The following is a 21644-nucleotide window of genomic DNA, read 5'->3' on the forward strand; positions in this document are numbered from 1 at the left end:
AGAAGATCATTGCATGTTGTAAGGTGGAGGGTTGTGAATGGAACATTACAGCATATTCAATAGGGAAAGATAATGAGATTTAAAGGGTTATAAAATTCAACAATGATCACACCCATAATGCACAAGACAACCTTATTGTGCCACACCTGACAAGGTCAAAATTAACATCATCAATCATAGTTGATGCTCTAAGGTCTAATATAGATAAAGGTGCCAATGAACTTGCAAGAGACTTGTATAGAGAGTATAGTGTGTGATTGAGCTACAGTCAAGCCTATAGGGGAAGAGAAAAAGCATTGCGGGAAATACATGGTCGTGTAAAAGATTTTTATAGCATAATCCCTTGGATTTGTGATTGATTAATGGAAAATGATCCAATGACAGTTGCAAAATGGAATGCCTTAAATAATAGATTTGAGAGGCTATTCATTGCTTATGGATGCTCTATATCTAGTTTTTTAAGAGGTTGTCGAGCCATACTTTATGTAGATGGATGTCACCTAAGCGGTCCATATAAGGGAATAATGCTATCAGCATATACATATGACGCTGACAATGACTTATTTCCAGTAGCATATGCCATTGTTAGTGGGGAAACATTAGAAGATTGGTCTTGGTTTCTTCAAAATGTCAAAGACATAACAAGATCACTGGAGTTAACAATTGTTTCTAATCAAAATAATGCGATTATTGTTGCTGTGCAAGCTATATTTGGTAGTGGTGAGAGACATGCGTTTTGCTACCATCATGTGAAGGAAAATTTTAGCACAGCATTTACAAAAATCAATAGAGGTAAGAGGCATACCTCGAGCAATATGAAAGATGATGCGTTGAAATTACTTGATGCAATTGCCTATGCAAGGCATGAGGCTGAATTTAATATTGCAATAGGGAATCTAAGATTGTTTTGTCCACAGTTGGCACAATGGGTTGAAACCCAAGGGGATATAGATCGATGGGCTCAATACAAATTTAGATATAAACGATGGGATAATATCACAACTAATCTTGCAGAATCCTTTAATGCTTGGATTGTGAAAGAGAGAAAACACAATGTTAATGTCTTGATTCATGAGCATAGAGAGAAATTGGCAAAGAAGATGGTCGCTAGCAAAGTGGCTATGGGAAATTGGAAACACGGTGTCAGGCCTAACGTTGAGGCAAAAGTTATGGAGTAAGTTGTGAGAGTTGAAAATTTACATGCACAAATTTATAGAGAAAATTTATTCTCTATGCAAACTATATCAGTTAATGGACTAATACACTTGAATGTTGATCTTGCAGTACGTACATGCTCTTGTTTAGTATGGCAAATGAGTGGAATACCTTGTGCACATGCTTGTGCAGCAATCAAGCTACTTCATGGCAATGTGTACAATTTTGTGGATGAATATTGCTCAAGAAAAGATATATGCCAGCAGCGTGAAGCCAATAGCCACACATGACTGTCCACGTCCAGAAGCATTGACAGTGACAAATTTATTAACCGAAACCTTTTTAGAGCCACCAATGACTAGAAGGCCTCCTAGTAGACTAAAGAGTAAAAGAAGGGAATCTCAATTCCAAAACAAAAGGGTTTATCATTGTGGAAGACGCCATAAGATTGGTCATACCTCCAAGACTTGCAAGAATCCTAATCCATGCTAGAAAATATTACAAACAAGTGTATTTTTTTATTTATATATATGGAATTTTTTTTTTGTTTACTTTTTGGTTTAATGTACATAATGTATTAGCACTTGTCAATAGCAAATGCGTAAATTGTAAATGAAATGATACCTTATAGTCAATGACTAATGGCAAGTAGTCAATAGGTTCTTGCACCTGGTTGATTTTCTCAAGGATTAACAGCACCAAGTGCATCAACACTTGTCAATGGAGAATTAATACCTTGTCAATATAGTTATATCCACTTGTCAATAGGCAACAGAAGTAGTCAACAGGTTCTTACACCTTGTTGAATTTTAAAGGGAATAACAACACTTACTATTTCAGCACTTGTCAATGTCGAATTACTACCTTGTCAATATAGCTAATAGTACTTGTCAATCTCCAAAGCTAAGCAGTCAATAGGTTCTTGCACCTTGTTGAATTTTAAAGGGAATAACAGCACTTACTACTACAGCACTTGTCAATGTCGAATTACTACCTTGTCAATATAGTTAATAGTACTTGTCAATCTCCAAAGCTAAGCAGTCAACAGGTTCTTGCACCTTGTTGAATTTTAAAGGGAATAACAACACTTACTACTTCAGCACTTGTCAATATCAAATTACTACCTTGTTAATATAGTTAATAGTACTTGTCAATCTCCAAAGCTAAGCAGTCAATAGGTTCTTGCACCTTGTTGAATTTTAAAGGGAATAACAGCACTTACTACTTCAGAACTTGTCAATATCGAATTACTACCTTGTCAATATAGTTAATAGTACTTGTCAATCTTCAAAGCTAAGCAGTCAACAAGTTCTTGCACCTTGTTAAATTTTAAAGGGAATAACAGCACTTACTACTTCAGCACTTGTCAATGTTGAATTACTACCTTATCAATATAGTTAATAGTACTTGTCAATCTCCAAAGCTAAGCAGTCAACTGGTTCATTTAACTAGCTGATTTTCCAAGGAAATAACAGCACTTACTACCTCAGCACTTGTCAATGGCGAATTACAACCTTATCAATATAATTATTACTACTTATCAATGGTGAATTATTAACTTGTTAATGTACTTATTGACACTTGTTAATAAAGTGATAACAACTTGTTGACATGCAATTAATAAAACAAACTGTCTGCCACATTTACAAACTTGTAATCAGCTTTTATAACCAGCGTTATCTAAGTTAACTACACAAAATGAGCTAACTATATAAAGGGATATGATGATCAATAAAATTATATCCTAAAGTTCTATAAAAAATCTTCTATTTTCTTTTCCTTGTCGCTTGGGATCCTTCTAACAAGGACATGGCTTCGGGCTCCTTCATATTATTATGATGACTCAGTAGCCACCACAAGAGTTCTACCTTCTTCTTATAGAGATCATCCTGCACTATAGGTAAGTCTTATAAGGGACAACAACAAATATCTAGTACATGAAAGAGGGAAAATGTAAAGCAAAGAATGCATACGTCAGAGTATTTTGGCATCATATACCCATTCTTATCCACAACATTGTCCTACGATTGTAACCATGTCATAACGTGCACCCCACAAGTATGGCTAAAAACAAAATAAAAAACATAACATAAAATTAATTTTTCACATGTAAATATAAGCTTAATGATATATAAACATAAAAGGAACTCACGTATCAGTTTGCACATGAACTTTAGCCCATATAATGTCCGTGCTAACGTCATCCTCAAACAATTGTGGCTTGACTGCACGAAGTAGAGAGTGAAAGCAATTCCTCTGCAAACTCAAGACTTGCAATGTTAGTAATGTTGATTTACAACTAATCAAGAAGACAATGACAAATATAAATGTTGGTAATGTTGAGTGACAAGTATAGACATACGCATCCTCTTGCCATCATTTCTTTAGAATCCAATTGTCCTTTCTTCTTCTTCTTCTTCTCCTTTCCCTTGCCCTTCTTCTCAACATTCTCTTCTTCTTCCTCTTCCTGCTATCTTTGGAAATACTCCCTTTTACTAACCAATGAATCTAACACATAGAAGTTCTTGCTCTTAGTCTCAAAGACATAGCAAAACCAGTGACTATGGAAAAGAGTTGGGCCAAAAATGAAATCACAATCAGTAATGTTATATCCAACAAACTTAGGAAATATTTCTCCCTTGTTGTCATCTACCATCCATTTCAAAGGGTTGCTGATCATTTTTAGTATGAACTCAAAACCAAAGATATGTCTCTGGACTTTCCCTTCATTTTCCTTTTGGTCACCTACCAAAGTTCGGGCAACTATTGACATCACCCTATCACGAATACATCTCTTTCCACTAAAACATTGTAGCTCTACACGAGTCAAGTAGTAGCTATACAAATCTACAATGATCCTGTTGAAGAAGAAGGAAAAAATAAATAGATTGTCACTAATATTTTAGTCAGTCAATTTTTAGGCATGGTATAAGGACTTACTTGTCTCCCTCATCTTCCTCACATGGTGTTGTGCATATTTGAAATAATTGCTCCTTCTCATCCATTTTTCTCTTCTTTCCAACATTAGTTCTAACCCATAGAGATTTCATAGTAGATCTTTTATATCTTTTTGATCTTATAGGATGTTTACTTGATTGTTCTTTTCCTCTCCCTTCCTCATCCTAGGCAGAATCTTTCCCTCCTACACCTGCCTCCTTGTCCTCTTCCTCTTTTGAATCATCATTGTCGCCCTTTTCTTTAGGAGAACCTTGTTGTTTATCATCTTTTTCTTTATCTTCTTCCCCTTCTAATTTTTCTTCTTCATTCTCTTCCTCTTTTGATTGTTCAGCTCCTTCTTCGTTGCATTCTTCCTCTTCTAATTTTTCTTCTTCATTCTCTTTCTCTTTTGATTGCTCAGCTCCTTCTTCGTTATATTCTTCCTCTTTTAATTTTTCTTCTTCATTTTTTTCCTCTGAAGCTGTCCCCTCATCAACAAGTCCTTCCTCTTCTATTTTTTCATCTTCATTCTTTCCCTCAGAATTTGTCCCTTTATCATCATCTTCTTCCTCTTGTGAATTTTCACCTTCTTCCTCTCTTGAGCCTTGTCTAAGCAGCATTGATTGTAAGCTCATTAACTGCTTTCCAATGTCAGACACAAACGATAGCACTTTTCCATACAGCCTCCTTACTTCTTGCAAGACAATTTCTGATTCAGTGCATAAATAAGACCATATATATCTGTCCATTGTACTCTATTTTATACATACCGGGTGAACAAATGCCGATTCTTGATACACCTTGGTAGATGAACAACCATGTACAGTAGTTGGCTCATGCAAGATGCCTCGATTGCTCTTTTTCTCTAGCTTTATTCTTGTATTCACTTTATCATCGTCCCAATATTTTAGAGCATCTACGGCTTTTGGACAACCTTGGCCAACTGGAAAATTCTGGAAGCCCCATACCTAAACTTGACAAATCAGTATAAACATAAAACTTTTACATGGAAAACTTTGAAAGGCTATCACTTTGGATTAATGTAAATTGAACACACACTTACCATTAGAAACTAGATACATCCCTCAACGTTCTTCCTCGTCCTTCCCTTCCCTTTGCTCAGCTGTTTCTTGTAGTCTTCTACCTCCTTGCAAAGTTCATTAAAAATGAACATACCCCAATCATTTGCGCTTTGTTTCTTTTGTGTCTCATAAACGACCTTCAATATACGGTCACTAACCTCAAGACTTACGGTTGGTAATAGCAAGGTTCCCAATGCATACATTACAAAAAGTAACTCAAATTTAGCTACCTCCTTTCCAATATAATCATTTCAGCTATTTCCTTGTAAGGCATTTTATAGTAAGTATTTCTCAAATTCTTAAAAGCTCTATCATTCACATTGACATCCCCAGTAATCTGCTTACCCTTATTACGTAAGCCCATCAAGTCATTCACATCCTTGGCCTTCATTTGCTTGATTTTTCCCCTTATGCATATTTCACGAGTTGGGGGGTCAAAGGCACGCATCAACTCTCCACAAATATCTCTTTGAATTTTTTTACAAGACACATCAAGAAGCCTATGGAATCCTAGCTTCTCAACCCTTTTTTGTAATTTCTCATCTTTCTTAACATATTTTGCCACTTCACCAAATTGGCTAGGAGAGCAGCGCGTATGAAATGGTACGGTATATCTCTTCACTGTTGTCTTTGCTTTATCTTTCATCTTCCTTTATCTAGAAAACAAATAGAAAAGTTCAATTACATGTGTTGAAAAGAGATATATGCATACTAGTCATTACTAAGTTCCAACTCACAGATTTCTGCACTAGCATTGTTTATTAATAAGAAAAAAACACAAGTCACAGAGGCATGACGGTTCACTAGTTATGACAGTTCACTAGTCAATGGAGCATACTGTTGTTGTCAATAGAGTTTATGGTTGTAGTCATTGAAGTAATTATTTGTCATTCATGGAATAAATGATTCTGGTTAATATAGCATATGGTTATTGTCAACAAAGAAAGCAGTTGTCGTCAATGGAGAAATTCGTCCATATTTAAAATTACATGCAACAAAGATTCAACCTTCAAGGAAATAATAGTTGAATGTTGATGATATTATTATACATTAATAGAACATGAAAAAAAATGGAAAAAATACAATGCAAGTAGCAAAATAAACTATGATAATAGAACAACTAATGTTCATTAATTGTTGTAAACATTAACAGAGTCAAAAGGTACTATGACCAATTTTTCAATAAGAATGACTAGGCCCAATTTTGTCAAAGATGAAAACAAAATTTGGGAAACAATATATCACATATTTGTGGTAGAACAAGACCATAGGCGAGAAATATACCATTCAAAGAAGAGAGTATCTTTATCAGCTAAACAAAAAGGAGCTAAACTGTAAAAATGTACAATAATCATAAACGAAGCATTTAGAAAAGGAATAGCATACAAGTGGGATAAAATACCTGCAAAAGAGCAGCAATGGTACCAAATGAATTCCACAACAATGGGCCTACTGCCAGGTCTTGAAACAATTCCCTCTTCTAAATGTAAACAATAATAAACAAAAATAAAATGAGATACTAATACAGCTGAATTTATATCTCTACATAACAAAGATGTGATAATGAGCATGAAATCAATCAGGAACCAAGTCAATCGACCATAAGAACTAGCATACTCATAAATATGGAGAAGCATAAGGCTTCCATAAACTCCTCCATCACAATGCAATATGATTGAACATTTGGTTTACTATTGCCATCACATAATAGGATACAAGATGTTACTCCTAACTCAATGCAAGTATTTGCTTCAACTAAGATGACCACACCAATCTTCGAGAACCTATAAAAACAGACATTAAAACAAACACATAAAAATAAAAATTCACAATTAAGATACCAGCTAAAGAAAGAAAAGAACAAAGAAAGGAAAAATGGGAGAACAAAACGCATAATCAATGGCAGTTGAACCTGTGGTGGCGAGATGGCGGCAAAGGATGGCAGAGACAGTTCGATAATGGCAATTAGGGCAAATATGACTCACTGAAGTAGGAGCGACCAACTCTCATTCTTTACTCCTTCAAGTTTTTCACTTTCTAACGACACGACGGTCTTCTCCGATGGAATGCGACCGCAAGAATAGTGCTCGGCCGTTAGCTCTGGAGCACGACAGAATGAGGAAGACACAGCCGTTTTCAGTTTTGTGGGTTAGTGGGAAGCAAACTGATTTTTCATATTTCAAATAGAGGGCAAATGGGTAATTTTACTTTCAGACTTATTCACCCTTAGGTCCTTAGGGACCTGACAGCTAATTCTTAAATTCATGGGACCTCAGCGTATTTAAAGTGCTTCCATGGGACTTTAGACTAATTTTCCCTATTTTGTTTCTGTGTTCATTTTGGTGATCTAACACTTTGGAAAAAATTACAAGAAAGGGCCCAACATTTTTTTATTATAGCACAAAAGCTCAAGTCAATTTTGGTAATTTTTTCATAGTTAAAAATAAAATAAAACTAAACTTTTGATGAGAAAAATTTAAACTCTAAACCTCTATCAAATTATTCTTAATTTTAATTTAATTCTAAATATTTTATTATTTTATTATTATTATTAATTTTTAAATCCGAACCTTAAAATATCGAGATGTTACACAACACTTAAAATACCTAAAAGAATTTACTCAACATTTTTTATTGCATGCAAAATAATTATTCTAACTAACCACCAAACCAATATTCAACACTAATTAAATAAATTGAACATATTAAACATATTAATTACACAAGAAAAATATATATTTTTCTAAAATATAAATTAAATAATATAATTATAATAAGAAAAAAAAGTACAAAATGTACCAAAATCTGTCAAAGCAAAGGAAACTAGTTGGGAGTTGGAACTACAAGCTAAAGAAACACAAGCTAAAAACTAGAAAACGAGCTAGGCATGAATTGAAATGAGACACAACAAATTAGAAGAATTTAAAAAGGAAGTTGTGGGGACAAAGTTAGAGAAGAAAATCCAAATACGAAAAGGTGGGGACCTTAGGAGCACAAAGACAAAATTTGACAAAGTAAATGGTGGGGACAAGAAGCATACCATGGACAAAGAATTGGAAGAAGATGAGATAAAGGCGTGCTAGCTAGAAGAAGATGAGTTGGCTGGACAAGGAGCTTGATGAAGAGTTGAAGCATGCTAGAGAAGCTGAAGGAAATGAGCTAAACAAGGAGCTAGAAGAAGACGAGTTAAAGGTGCACAAAAGTTGAGAGTTTGAAGAAGAAGCTCAGGCAGTCATGGACAAAGACGAACAATAGCTGGGAGCTTGAGACCATGGCCAGAACAAAAATAAATGTTGGCTGGAAAAAAAAAGGAAATAAATGCACATAGGTGGCAATTGGTCCTTGAAAATCACCACCTCTATCACAACTTAATACACTATTGGTAATAGATAAAAGTTGGCCCAAAAAAAAATTGAACTTAAACAAGCCACTTAACTCAAAATGAGAGGTGACATTTTTAGGACCACCAAACACCAACTCTCTTAGATTATTTCATATAAAATATTGTCTTGAATATTAAACATAACTTAACAATTATATATTATAAAATTAATAATAATTATTTAACTACATTTAAAACATATATGAGAGAGGTAGCATTTTTAGGTCACTCAAATGCCACCTCTCTCAACATAAAAAATCTCAAATATTAAACATAATTTAATTTTATTTAAAACAAAGCTAAGAGAAGTGGCCTTTTTAGGTCCAACACATGCCACATTTCTCAAATTATTTAATATAAATTACAGTATGAAATATTAAACATAATTTAATAATTATATATTACAAAATTAATAAAAATTATTGAATAATATTTTATACATAATATTAAACATAATTTAACAATTAACTATACATATTTTATTATTATATATTACAAAATTAATAACAATTATTTAATTTATTTAAAATAGAGCTAAGAGAGGTGGCATTTCCTGGACCAACAAAGGCAACCTATCTTAGATTATTTAATATAAAATACAATCTCAAATATTAAACATAATTTAATAATTATATATTACAAAATTAATAATAATTATTTAATTATAGTTAAAACAGGTCTGAGAGAGGTGGTGTTTGATTAATTATGTAATTATTATTAAATAGTTACATAATATAATGAAACAAAATACTTAATTAAAAACAAATTAGAGAGGTGGCATTTTGTTACTGAAATGCCATTTAATTGTTAAATAACAAGAAATTGTGGCATTTCATTTAAAAAATGCCACCTTTTTATATTTACTAAAATTTAAAATAAGGAAAATAATTTATTAGCAATGGTATTTAATATAAGAAACTCCACCTCTCTACTTTGGCTTTAATATTAGTGGCATTTTTTTATTGCTACAAAATGCAAACTACTAAATCCCAATTTTGTAGTAATGTGTGTATGTGTTTTTTGATTAGGCTTACAAAGCAAGGTTAACTTTGTATTTTGTGCCGGTCATGCTTGGTGTTTTGGGGTGTGTGCATGATAGAGAGGGGGAAAGAGAGGGTGTTTGACAAATATGTTTGACATGCTTTTTTTTTTTAATTTTAATTGAATAGAACTTGGCTTGATAGAAAACAAGTTCTATATGTTTGACATAAAAAATGTAACAATAAAACTCAGTATTTGTTAAAACAAATTTCAATTTGTAAGACCTTGGTAGATATTTTTTAATATGTAGTATTTGGGTGAGTAAAATTTTTCATTATAGCATGATGATCAATTTTCTAAAGAATATTATACTATCCATTACCGTACCTTGTAATTTCTATATCAAAGAAACCCCTTCCCAGCATCCATATACTCATTCCTATGGAGAGAAGAGAAGAAATTTTAAACTCATACCTCCATGGCTTATACACCAATTAATAAGGAAGAAGAGGACAATGAAGAAGAAGCAATTTTTAATAACCTAAAAGAAACAAGTGACTTCAAAGATCAGATTTGAAGAAGAAGCGAGCGGTAAACTTCAAAGAGGATGATGATTTAGAGAAGAAATTTTAACAATCTCAATTTTCTTTGTCAATTGATAACCCTAAAGCCTGTCGATTTACTTGAGGAATCTCTGTACTAATGCACATGGGAGGACTAGTAGGTGGGCTGATTTCATAACCTTATTTCACTCATTACTATTAGTGAAAGAATGTCCTAAAAGTCCCTTAAATGTAGCAGCATTGAACGAACCCTATTCATATTTTTGAATAAACTTGTTAAGTAAGTCAAGATTAGATAACTTCAAAAGAATCATGCTAAGTTCTATAGAGATTCTTTTTTCATCAAAGACTTCGAATAAGTGTGATTCATCAACTATGCCTTACGATCCAAGCCCTATATGCATGGTATGCATTAGCTATCATCAAGGGCAATGTAACCTCCTCCTATATCCACTCAATACAGGAGAAGATTAATAGAATTACCACTTAAACACACCAATCAATAATTAAGGAATCTATTTAAAAAGCTTTGGCTAAAGACTTATTTCATAAAATCATTAAAAACCATGATAAATAAGAGAATACATAGCAAAAATAAATATAGACAACCATCTCATCCATTGTATGCCTTAAAACCAGGAAAGTCAGGTTAAAAATTAGGGCCATATACCACGGCATGCAATACATGTGTCGTATAACATCATTAATTTTAAATTAGGTTAATTAAGTTTAAATGGACTAATTAAGTGTATTAGTGAGGTGTATGGCCAGAGAAGCCTAACAGATGTGTTTGATCTCGATTTCAGTTCTAAACACGGGTTTGAAGAAGAATTGAATTACCTAGGAATAGAAGAAGAAGAAATCCAATGAAAGTGATTCTGTGCCACGTGCCGCAGCTTGTGGATGATCTGCCACGGTGCATGCATGACAACATGCTTAGAAGAGGTTCTTTGTGCCATGCGCTATGGAAAAATTTTTGCTGTATTAAGTCATGAAACTAAAGCAAAATAGAAGAGAAAACAAAAGGGAATCGAGAAAGAGAAGAAAGAGCTAAGCTAGGGCTTAAAAAATGACTTATAGGAGTAATTTAAAACTCATAAACACCAAAAGTAATCTTTCTTACTTAAATCTTTCTCTCTTCTTCCATTTTCTTGATGGTAGAAGTTAGGCTTTGATTAATAATGGTGATTTTTGATCTATGGAAGCTATGAGTCCAAACCCATTGACTTAAATAAAGTTAATAGGAGTAGAGTAAGCTAAGTAAACTTAATATTTATGGTTTTATGATGATTGGTAGTTGGAGGATATTAAATGTTTAAAGCTCTCATAAATATAGTGGTTGGGAACAATGTGGTTCCATTAATGATCATTTAAGAGCTCAATATTGTTAAGGAGGGTTAAAGGAAGCTAAGAAGCCTTATGGATACCTTTACATGAGTCAATAATAAATCTTGCGTATTAAAAAATGGTGAAGTGTTAGTGGAAAATAGCTCAAATATGGGTATTGATATTTTGAATGGTAAATGCTTGTAGAGTAACTACCATTAGCACCATTCGAGCTTCTTGGAAGCTTTGGGAGTGAGTGATTGAGGGGTGAAATCTTTGACCTCTCAAAGGTTTGAGGTAATCGGAGGAATTCTATCTTATGCTTTTGTGTGTTTATTAGTTTATGAATTTATAATTAATCATTGAAATGTGTGAATTAAAATGAAATGCAAATATGGCTTGATTTGTTAGAAGATCCACTAGATTGAAATTGTGAGTTTTATGCCTTGTGATGTGAAATTCTTGGAGAACAATATCGGTGGATTTTGCATTATGTTTATTAGGAGTTCAGTAACTTTGTGATTTGAGAAGTAACATGAATCTTTATTTATAAGAAGTTTAATGATGTTTAAAATAGTGGAGTTCAATATTTTGAAAGTATGGAGTACAATGATTGTGAAATTAGAATTCAATGACTTATTTGGTTTGAAGTTCCATGAAAATTTGTTTAAGAAGTACAATCATTTATGTAATGATGAAGTTCAATGAAATTGATTATGTGAAGTTCTATGAATTGTATATGTGTAAATTATGACATGAATGTGCATTGCATGATCTTGAGAGGTGGGAGTTCACCTAGGAACAGGAATAGATAATAAAATTCACATGGTAAGGCCTCCTTCATGAGTTGGGGGAAATGGGAGAAATAGGAGAAATCATGTTTCATAAGTGAGTTAGGTGCGCCTTGGCCAGGTAATCCCCTCATAAGTATTTAGGCTGGGGAAGTCATGCAATATAGACTATCCCATTGAGTTATAGCCTATAGTTTTGTGTCAGAGGAATAAGAAGAATATAAGGGAGGTGTGGTCATGCATATAGTGAGTAAGGGCACTTGGTTGTCTATATTATGTCCCTAATAATGATATCATAAGTTGAGTTTTAATTTCTTCTAATGTATTTGTCAGTGAATTATCTGACCAACTCTCTTTATATGAAAAGTGCTAAAAAGCATTATTTCTCAAGTCAATGCTATTATGTGCGCAAAATTGTGAATATATATTCTCAAATATTTTATATGGGTTAAAGTATTGACATTAATTGCCTCTTGCATTTAAACTAATTGACATGCATTAGTATGGGTTAGTCAGACCTTGGTTACTAAGTAGTTGTACTCACCCTACTATCTTCAATATTACAAGGAATAGCTTAAAAGGTGTGGATAAAGGATAACACCTAGAGGCTTAAGACCGCGGTCATATTGTAGTATACCTCTTTATTTTGAGAATTTATATGTGTATAACAATTTCAATTGCCAAATTAAGAATTCTCATTTGACCCTTACTTGCATTATGTGAATTGTAAGTTGTAAGTGTATTTTGGGCCTTAGGGAGTGACTTGATGAATATGTGTTATTGTGATAGGGCCAAAATACTAATGTAAGTAAGAGTAGAGCATATTATGAGATGATTTGGAGAATTCGAGGAAAATTGTGGTAAACTCCCCGTTATATGTTTTTAAGTTTAAGGGGCTGAGTAGTGAAAATTTGATCTGTAAGCATTTCATGTGATATGGTGCATTGCACGAGTTAGTTTTAATGATTTGTATGTGGTCAAGTTGGTGTCAGTAGCTATTGGCCTTTGGAATTTGGTTTTGACACTTGGTTTTGTGAAAATTATTATAAAAAATGTAAGTTTTTAAAAGTGTGTCCAATTTTTGTTTTAAAAATAATTTGAGTCTAAGACCAATGCCATTTGCGAGCTTTTCATAGATACCTAGTTTGCATCAATCGGATGTCGGATGGAGATTTGAAATGCATGAAAAGTTGTCCCAAATGCTATCAAATTGACAGTAGAAATTACTATCAAAATTCGTGCAATTATGCTGTAACACATGGTACCATGAGCTGCGATGCGTGTCATCAAGGTGAACATGCCACAGCGCATGACATGTGCTGTGGTGCATGTCCAATAAGCCGCGGCGCACGCCTCAAAATTTTTCAGAAATTCTCTTATTTCAAATTCTTAAACAAATGCACTCATATATGAATAATCCCATACTTCTGTATATTTGTGAACTTTGATTTGTCTAATTGCAAGACTTTGAAAATGATTTTTTTTGTTTTGTAAACTTAGGGTTGCCATTTTGCTAACCATTACAAACTTAGTATTTTATTAGTTACTATAATTCCATTCCCTAGTTACTTGGGATTTGGTTTTAATTAAGGGATTAGAGGAAGGAGGATATTACACGCTACGGCATGTGGCACAGAGCCACACACTTAATTTTCTGTGCCATGCACTATGGTGTGAGACACCATGCTCCACGCAACACCAGCCCAAAATTTTTGCTATTATTTTGATAGCAAAATGATGAACTTTCGGCGTGTGCTATTTCCACATACAACGTATAATTAAAGTGATTCAAGCACCCACATGAAGCTTATCTCATCAACTGGCTAATGAAATAGTTTAAACATGATCTAATGATTTAATTAAAATTTAGACACTCGGGTGTATAAAGTCACTTTTCTTAAAAATTTTGCACACTCAACCGCTCAAATTGATCCCTTTCTCTCATTAGACCACACAAGGCCTTCAATCATATCCAAAAGGACCTAATACACTTGATTGACTACAACATATCACAAACACGCATATATACCAAAATTTGACCCCTCAACGGCTAATTTTCATTTTTCATACTTTTAACAATTTGCCAACACTTGGCACAACTTGGCCCGTTTAGCCTTTTTCTCAACATAATTACATATATTCACATTCATAACTTATGTATTACTCAATCTTAGCCCCAAATTACTCACTTTATCATAATTTCTCACATGGGCTTAAGATTCACCATTTTCACTACACTTTTAACATATATACACACTCAAATCTTAGCCTCTGATTGATTTCACCATATACATATACAATTGGGCTAAGATTTTACAAAGTCACTACTTAAAACATGCATGTAATCTCATGAAAACTCATATACACATATGCTCACAAGTTTTTAGTTCATTACATAATCTCAAAGACTTCTATGACAATGGCACCACTATACTGGTCCCATCTCTCTCCCTTTGCCATAATTATTGCCAGGTGCTATAAAAATATAACCACAAGGGTGAGATAAAAATCTCAATAACAGAATAACTCACTCTTATTGACTATCATATGCAACTATATGAAAGTAAAGTATAATATACCATTTTAATATAACGTATCACATATTTCATTTTAAATAACACTCATATAAGACATTTCATCACTTTTACACTTATTTCACCACTTTTCTCCACTTATACCACACATAGCAACATATTGCATCACTTAACATGATCACTACCAACCGAACCTCCAAATCACCCCGACACGAAACCATAGGCTCGTTTTAGATCAAAGTACACTCTCATTAGTCCTGAGCTCACCTTTAGTAGTAGAATCACTTGGCTAAAGGTGTTCTATCTCACTTTCAGACTATGGTTTCCCCCAATACACACAATAGGGTGTCGTTAACTCTAACACCATATCTCATAGATGCTAAGGAGTCCTATATCTCTAACACCGCACCTTAAAAGATACTAAGGAGGGATCATTCTCCGACACTGCACCCTGTCGAGCATTAAGGAGAATATGCCATATGGTCTTATCACCACTTCTTTACTCGGGTGAACTCCTACCCCTATAATCATGCTTCCTAAACCACGTAGATTCTCAATCACCACTTTACATGTTTTCTCCTACATAACATATATATATTAACATACCATGTGAAATCACATTTTTTTACTCATTTCTTTGCTCAAAAGCCATTTTCATACAACATTCATACAATGCTATAAACGCTTAGTTTAAAACTCTTTCATACACTACATAGCGTACTCACACACAGTTATAATAAATAGTTAAACAAAGAAAGTTATTCAGTTATCTCAATCCTTTTATCACTAGAAATGTTACCCATGGATTTCAAATACCACAACAACTTATTACAAGCTTCCTTTCTCAGCTCACACGTTCAATATACTAATTTGAACACATTTAATACAATTTAGTCATTTGGGTCACTTTGACCAAAAACACATTTTTACTACTCATGGCTATATTCAGCCATAAATTCTTTTCCATTTATCCATCTTAAGTCTATTACTACTCGATTACTACTTTCCATCACCTCAACTGGTCTCATTTCACTTAAATTAGATTTCTACCCCCTTTCTCTCTAACTTAAGGCCAAATTGAGCCTATGAGTTTAAAGCTCTACCACTCACATTTAAACTAGTTGCAAAGCTTTAATTTAACTTTTAAGAATCTTTTTATTACTATTAGGAAAGAATCAAATCCTTAAAACATCACCGATTCAATTTCTATATAACCTATATTCAAAGAAATTTGTGTAGAATGGAAGGTAAAGATTATGCATAGCTTACTCACTAAGTTATCAATCAGAAGCACCTCCTAATAACCTGAAACGGCTTGCCCTAGTTGACTTGCCCTTCTTCTCTTCTCCATTTTGTTTGTTTTCAATTTCTTCCTTCTAAAATTTTTGAAATTTCACAACTTAAGAAGTTATTTTCTAGTCCATGTACCACGATGCATGCAACACAAGCCACGGCGCGTGATACATTGAGATTAATTCTCACCACGTGTATTTTCTTTGACCCAAACGCAATCCTCTCACCTGTACCTATTCATACAACATCCTAACAAGTTGAATTATCAAGTAATCATCCAAATCTCTAATCCCTCACTAATTACTACTTTACCCTCAATTAACAACTAATAACAGAATTAAGAAATTTAGGATGTTATAGGCAGTGTTCACGTTATCCTATCAATTTCCTTCTACTCTTTTTCTCATTATTATTTTTATTTTTTCCCCAATTGATTCATTATATGAAGTGGAATGATGATTCATTACTTTTTTCCATGTAAGATGGCATAATGACAACTCAGACCTAAATTATGCATGACAAGGACAAAAATAAAAATAATGTAGATCATAGGAATTGAGTTTTAAGAGTTAAAAGTTTAGAGACTGAGTTGCACCAGGTCATACTTGAAAGACTGAGTTTTAAGAAAATTTAAATTATAAAGACCAAAATAATAATTTTTCCAACACAATATGTATCTTTTCTGCATTATCTCAAACCAAAAGTATCGAAATCATATCTATAAACAATTAAGGGACAAGCTTTTTGTTGCTTCAAGTCCAACAGTAGAGTAAGAAGCAATAATCTGGACTTGGATAGATTAAAAAACCATTTGGTTTTGGTAACATAAGCTAGTTGGATCACATTAGGTATGAACCTAGAAATTTTGAATCATGAGTGCATCATCTATTTACAAATATAAAGATATACCTATAATAGAAAAAATACATAATAATACTATAAGAAAATATACATCACAAGTTTTTCTTCTATGATTTTTTTAAATCTTTATCCCTATGAGGTTTCATATTTTGATAATGCTGAATAATTTTTCCATTTTCGATACTATCAAAAATTTATTTCTCTATATTACTGACCAAACAATCATTCAACAATTCATCTCCCATATGATGTTGCTTTTAATTCTTAATCATATTCTTAGTAGAGAAAACCCTTTCAACTGTTGTAGTTAAAAGCAAATATATTAAAGGATATCTCGATTTGTGAAGATTGTGTGAAGGCTGAAGATGCTATTTAGGGATATAGTTTAATTTTTTGATCTAAACTAAAGTGGGAAGAAATGAAAAAAAAAAGTTAAGAGAAAAAGTCAGTGTTAATGAGAAAAAATGAATAGTCATGAATAAAATAATAAGCATAAAACGTGTTATATTTTTTATGCGGACCATAAAAATTATGAGTATAAAAAATAAAAAATTGAATGGCATAAGAAAATAATATTATTTTTCACTGAAGGTAATTAATATATATAAGATAAGGGCATATGATACACATATTACAAGGTTTAAATCCTCTGAAGTTAGGATTGCAGAATTCAAGTGAAGTTTTTTTAGTATTTTTATTCATTTTGTTATTTTTTTAAAAAAATATAAAATCTTATCTCCTTTTCTACAAAAAGAAAACTTCACCTAAATGGATCAAAATCATTTGAAGTCTATTGCCAAAAGTTTGGTGAAGTTGAGAACATTCGAGCTATCAGTTAAATTAAAGCGTCTATTGCCACATAGTAAATCAAACGTGTCAATTAAATTAAAGTGTCTATTGCCACTTGCCTAAAGAGCAAACAAGTTATCAATCATTTGGTGTACTTCTGGTCTTCTCGATGGGTCAACTTCATTGGAGTTTTAAGAAGCACTATTGATGTCAAAGATGGATGAGGACCATAGAATGATGAGGCTAATAAATAAAACTACCGTTCCCATGTCCAAAATTTGTGAGGAGTACCATTTTGCACCATCCAAGGCCCATATCAAGAAGGCAGATCTAGAGGTTGTCATTGTTTCGAATCAGGAAAACATGACCACCACTGCTACAGTCATTCTCCAAAATAGATTAATCATCATTTAGTTCAAGGTAACTTTCAGAAAAGCAATGAGTTGTATGTGGAAACCACTCCCACACATCTAAAACATGTTTCAATGACTGTGGCAAAATCCTAATTTAATTGACCATTGAAATAGTCTCAACCTCACCAAACTTCAAGCAATAAACTTCAAATGATTTTAAACCCCACCTCAATTCATTAATCCCATCTTCAAATTATTTAAATATCATATTACATATATTTATGAGAATATCAGCCCAATGGCTGTGAAAAATAGAGTTCTCAAATATTATGGATGAGGTTTTTAAATATTTTAAAATATGGCCCATTTATAAACTCAATTGGAGGTGATTATCCTTTTTATCCACAGAACAAATATATAAAACATGAAACAATAACTTCGACATGAATTGGGCTAGGAATAAATCTCGTGTAACTAAATAATTTTAACATTAAGCTAAATTCTTTAAACTTCAGCTAACTAATTGATTCCCTGCACACACAACCATTTTATTTCTCCCCCGACCCTTTCACAATCATTCCTTTCCTTTCTTGTCTCATGAGAATCACTATCAAATATTTCTCAATAGTATTATCCAATACTTGTACGATTGATCATTAGATTATAGTTTTTGAAAGTTGAATAGTAGGCCAAAGTCTATTATCTATCGTTCACCATCTTCACCAAATAATTATTCATTTATTCATAATCTATGACTTATTGTCATTGATTATGAAACTTTGTTTGAATTATTACCAGAAAACACAGGTTATTCTGTCATTGTTCATAGTTTATTATTTTATTAGTTTAGGTATTTGATTCTCTATAGTAACCTAAGAGCCTACAAGTTTTGCGACTGTGTTTGATCTATTTTAGTCAAATAATTATGTGTTTTTTATGTTACTAATATGTGATACTACATCATTGATATACGGATATATATCAATGACAGACGAGTTAATTTCTAATTGTCAGGTAATATCGACCTGCAATAACATATCAATGATATATTATTGTATATCACTTATATATAAGCCATATTAATGAAAACTAACCAACATCATTTTATCTTGTACATATAAGGATGCTTAATCTTGTCATTTGTTATGTGAAAAATGGGATTTGAATAACTGTTATGTAGATGGTTCATACCTTGAAATGCTTATGGAAAATTTTTACTTCATACATTCACTAATGATAAGGCTTGTTGCTTGCCTATAATTACCACCCACAACATCAACAACATAAGTATGGTCCTTGACATACCATTTAATGACTCAAACTGGAGTAGGAAAAACCGTTAAGGCCCGCACATACCTTTTACAACCATCAACACTATAAGCAATAGCAAGCCTCTAACCATCAACACTATAGCTAAAAATTGCAAAATTTTTTGAACATCCAATTTGCTAAAGAACACATCTTCCTCCTTAATATCTTCCATTTACAAAAGCTTATCAGCTCCACTACAATGCTTATTGTTGGTAAATGTAGAAGAACATGAAATTAAGGAACTAGCTCCTTAATGACAAGGTTCAAACACTTTTTGTATGGACAAAGATTCATTAGAAATAAAGACAATCAACGAAAAGTTAAAGAGATTAGAATTTCTCAATAAATTAAAATATTATATCAAATCATTGTCATTCTTAACCTCTAAAATGTTTTATGTTGAAGTCCTAATGTTAAAAAAAACACTATCAATTTGACCTCATGATTTGCATTCAACCACAATTTCTCATAGACAATTTCCATGACATTAAGATATAAAGTTGTATCTTCCACAAGTAGTTCAAGGTATGAACCATTGACATAATGATTGTTTGAATCCCATTTTAGAGATTCATATCAGCATACTGAATGGGGGATATGACCGCACTTCCTACAGCCTTGATGCTTCCCTCCTCACTTCACCATCTACAACAATAGATTTTTCTCAAGCCATCAATAGAAAATCTAGCAACTTGATAAAATGAAAATAATATGAATAGGATGCTTTATATAAAACTGATGCTCGAAGGTGTAAGAAATTATGCTAAGAGAAGTGATGAGATTTTCAAACCCAAGAATTGTAAAGGCAAGGGAAGTGATGGCCTAAGAGAATTCTTGAATGTTGCTGGATTTGGCCATGGAATTAATGTGCGAGCTTAACGGCGATTATGCAGCTGTTGCCGTTGAGGCCAATCATCTGAATGATCTAGCGGAGTTGGTCCTCCGAGTAGGGGCAACGAGCGTGGTTGATATCTGGCTCGACCATGGTGAAGAACTCAGAGAACTCCACCATGCCGTTGTTGTTCTTATCCCCCTTTTGAATCAAAGCCTCGATCTGGTCCTCACTCGGCTTCAACCTCGATCTCCTTCACGAATGTGAGAGCGGCGTTTGAGAGAATGAGCATAATGGAGAGACGAAGCAGCTCTTCAAGTTTGCACAGTACACGTCACAGGCTTTGGTTTTCATGGTAGGAAACACATGGCGATTACTCATATGAATAATGTTTGGTTTCTCTAACGATTTTGGAACGGTTTCACCTCTTAAATCAACCTTATAGGTACCTTTGCACCCTCCTTCATTTAATGATATTGAGTATCCCTAAAAGAAAAGTTTATGAGCATTTTTGCCCTTTAATCCTAAATTTTGTGAGTGAAAATTGGGATGTTACACCTTATATTCATTATGCGTATTTTTAAGATAAATCATTGATACTAATTAATTAGATTTTAAAATTTTACATTTGTTTTTTCAAATTAAAAATATTTTTATTTATATGTTACTCATTATTCTACACCTAACTCAAGGAATCAGTAAAGATCCTTTAATCCTTCAATCAATCATCTTAAATGCACACATATAAAAAAAGTGCATGCAACTTGAGCCATGATCAGGTCTCCCAAAGTCTAAACTTGAAGGGGATGGATTCCCTCCTCATCCTTAGAATGAGATCTGTACCATTCAAATTTTAATTTGTACGGTCCAGACTCAAAGTATTTTTTATTATATTTATTAAAATAAAAAATTATAAAAATTATAAAATAATTTTAATAATTTTTTCTAATCTAATCGAGATTTAATTTAGAGAATCTAATTTTATATTAAATTTTTACAATTAATATATATTGGTTATCTAGATATACTCTGCATAGTCCAAATTAAATTTTTATAAAGATCTGGACTATGCACAAAATATCTGAATAATTAATATTCATCAATTGCAAAAATTTTAATATAAAATTGGACCTTTTAAATTAAATCTAAACTAAATTAAAAATAAAAAATTTATTAAAATTATTATGTAATTTTTACAAATTTTTATTTTAATAAATATAATTTTAAAATATATAATAATTTTTAAATCCAAACCATCCATTATCTTTCACATGAGTGGAGAAACTCGTTCCCATGTTCTATGACCTGGACGCGAAAGCCCTGCGGTTGCCAAAAGTGAAAAAACATAATATATATATATATATATATATATATAAAGAAGTAAAAAATTCTCAATAGCTCTCTGAAAATACTTGATCCGTCTATATTGTTTGGTCGATATCAAGTTTAAATTA

General features: G+C 32.7%; 1 protein-coding gene across 1 annotated transcript; it reads left to right on the forward strand.

Moving 5' to 3' along the window:
• Positions 1 to 362: 362 nt before the first annotated feature.
• LOC129286281 (uncharacterized) lies at positions 363 to 1178 on the forward strand. Its single transcript, XM_054922305.1, has one exon. The coding sequence runs from the start codon at positions 363 to 365 to the stop codon at positions 1176 to 1178; it is 816 nt and encodes a 271-aa protein (XP_054778280.1).
• The last annotated feature ends 20466 nt before the right edge of the window (positions 1179 to 21644 follow it).

The sequence above is a fragment of the Prosopis cineraria genome, unplaced genomic scaffold (genome assembly GCF_029017545.1).
Source record: "Prosopis cineraria cultivar Desert tree isolate PC_DT_omini unplaced genomic scaffold, ASM2901754v1 PC1, whole genome shotgun sequence".
Lineage (NCBI taxonomy): Eukaryota > Viridiplantae > Streptophyta > Magnoliopsida > Fabales > Fabaceae > Prosopis > Prosopis cineraria.

Coding starts and splice junctions, on each gene's coding strand:
- LOC129286281 (XM_054922305.1), top strand. CDS start 363: ATGGAAAATGATCCAATGACAGTTGCAAAATGGAATGCCTTAAATAAT.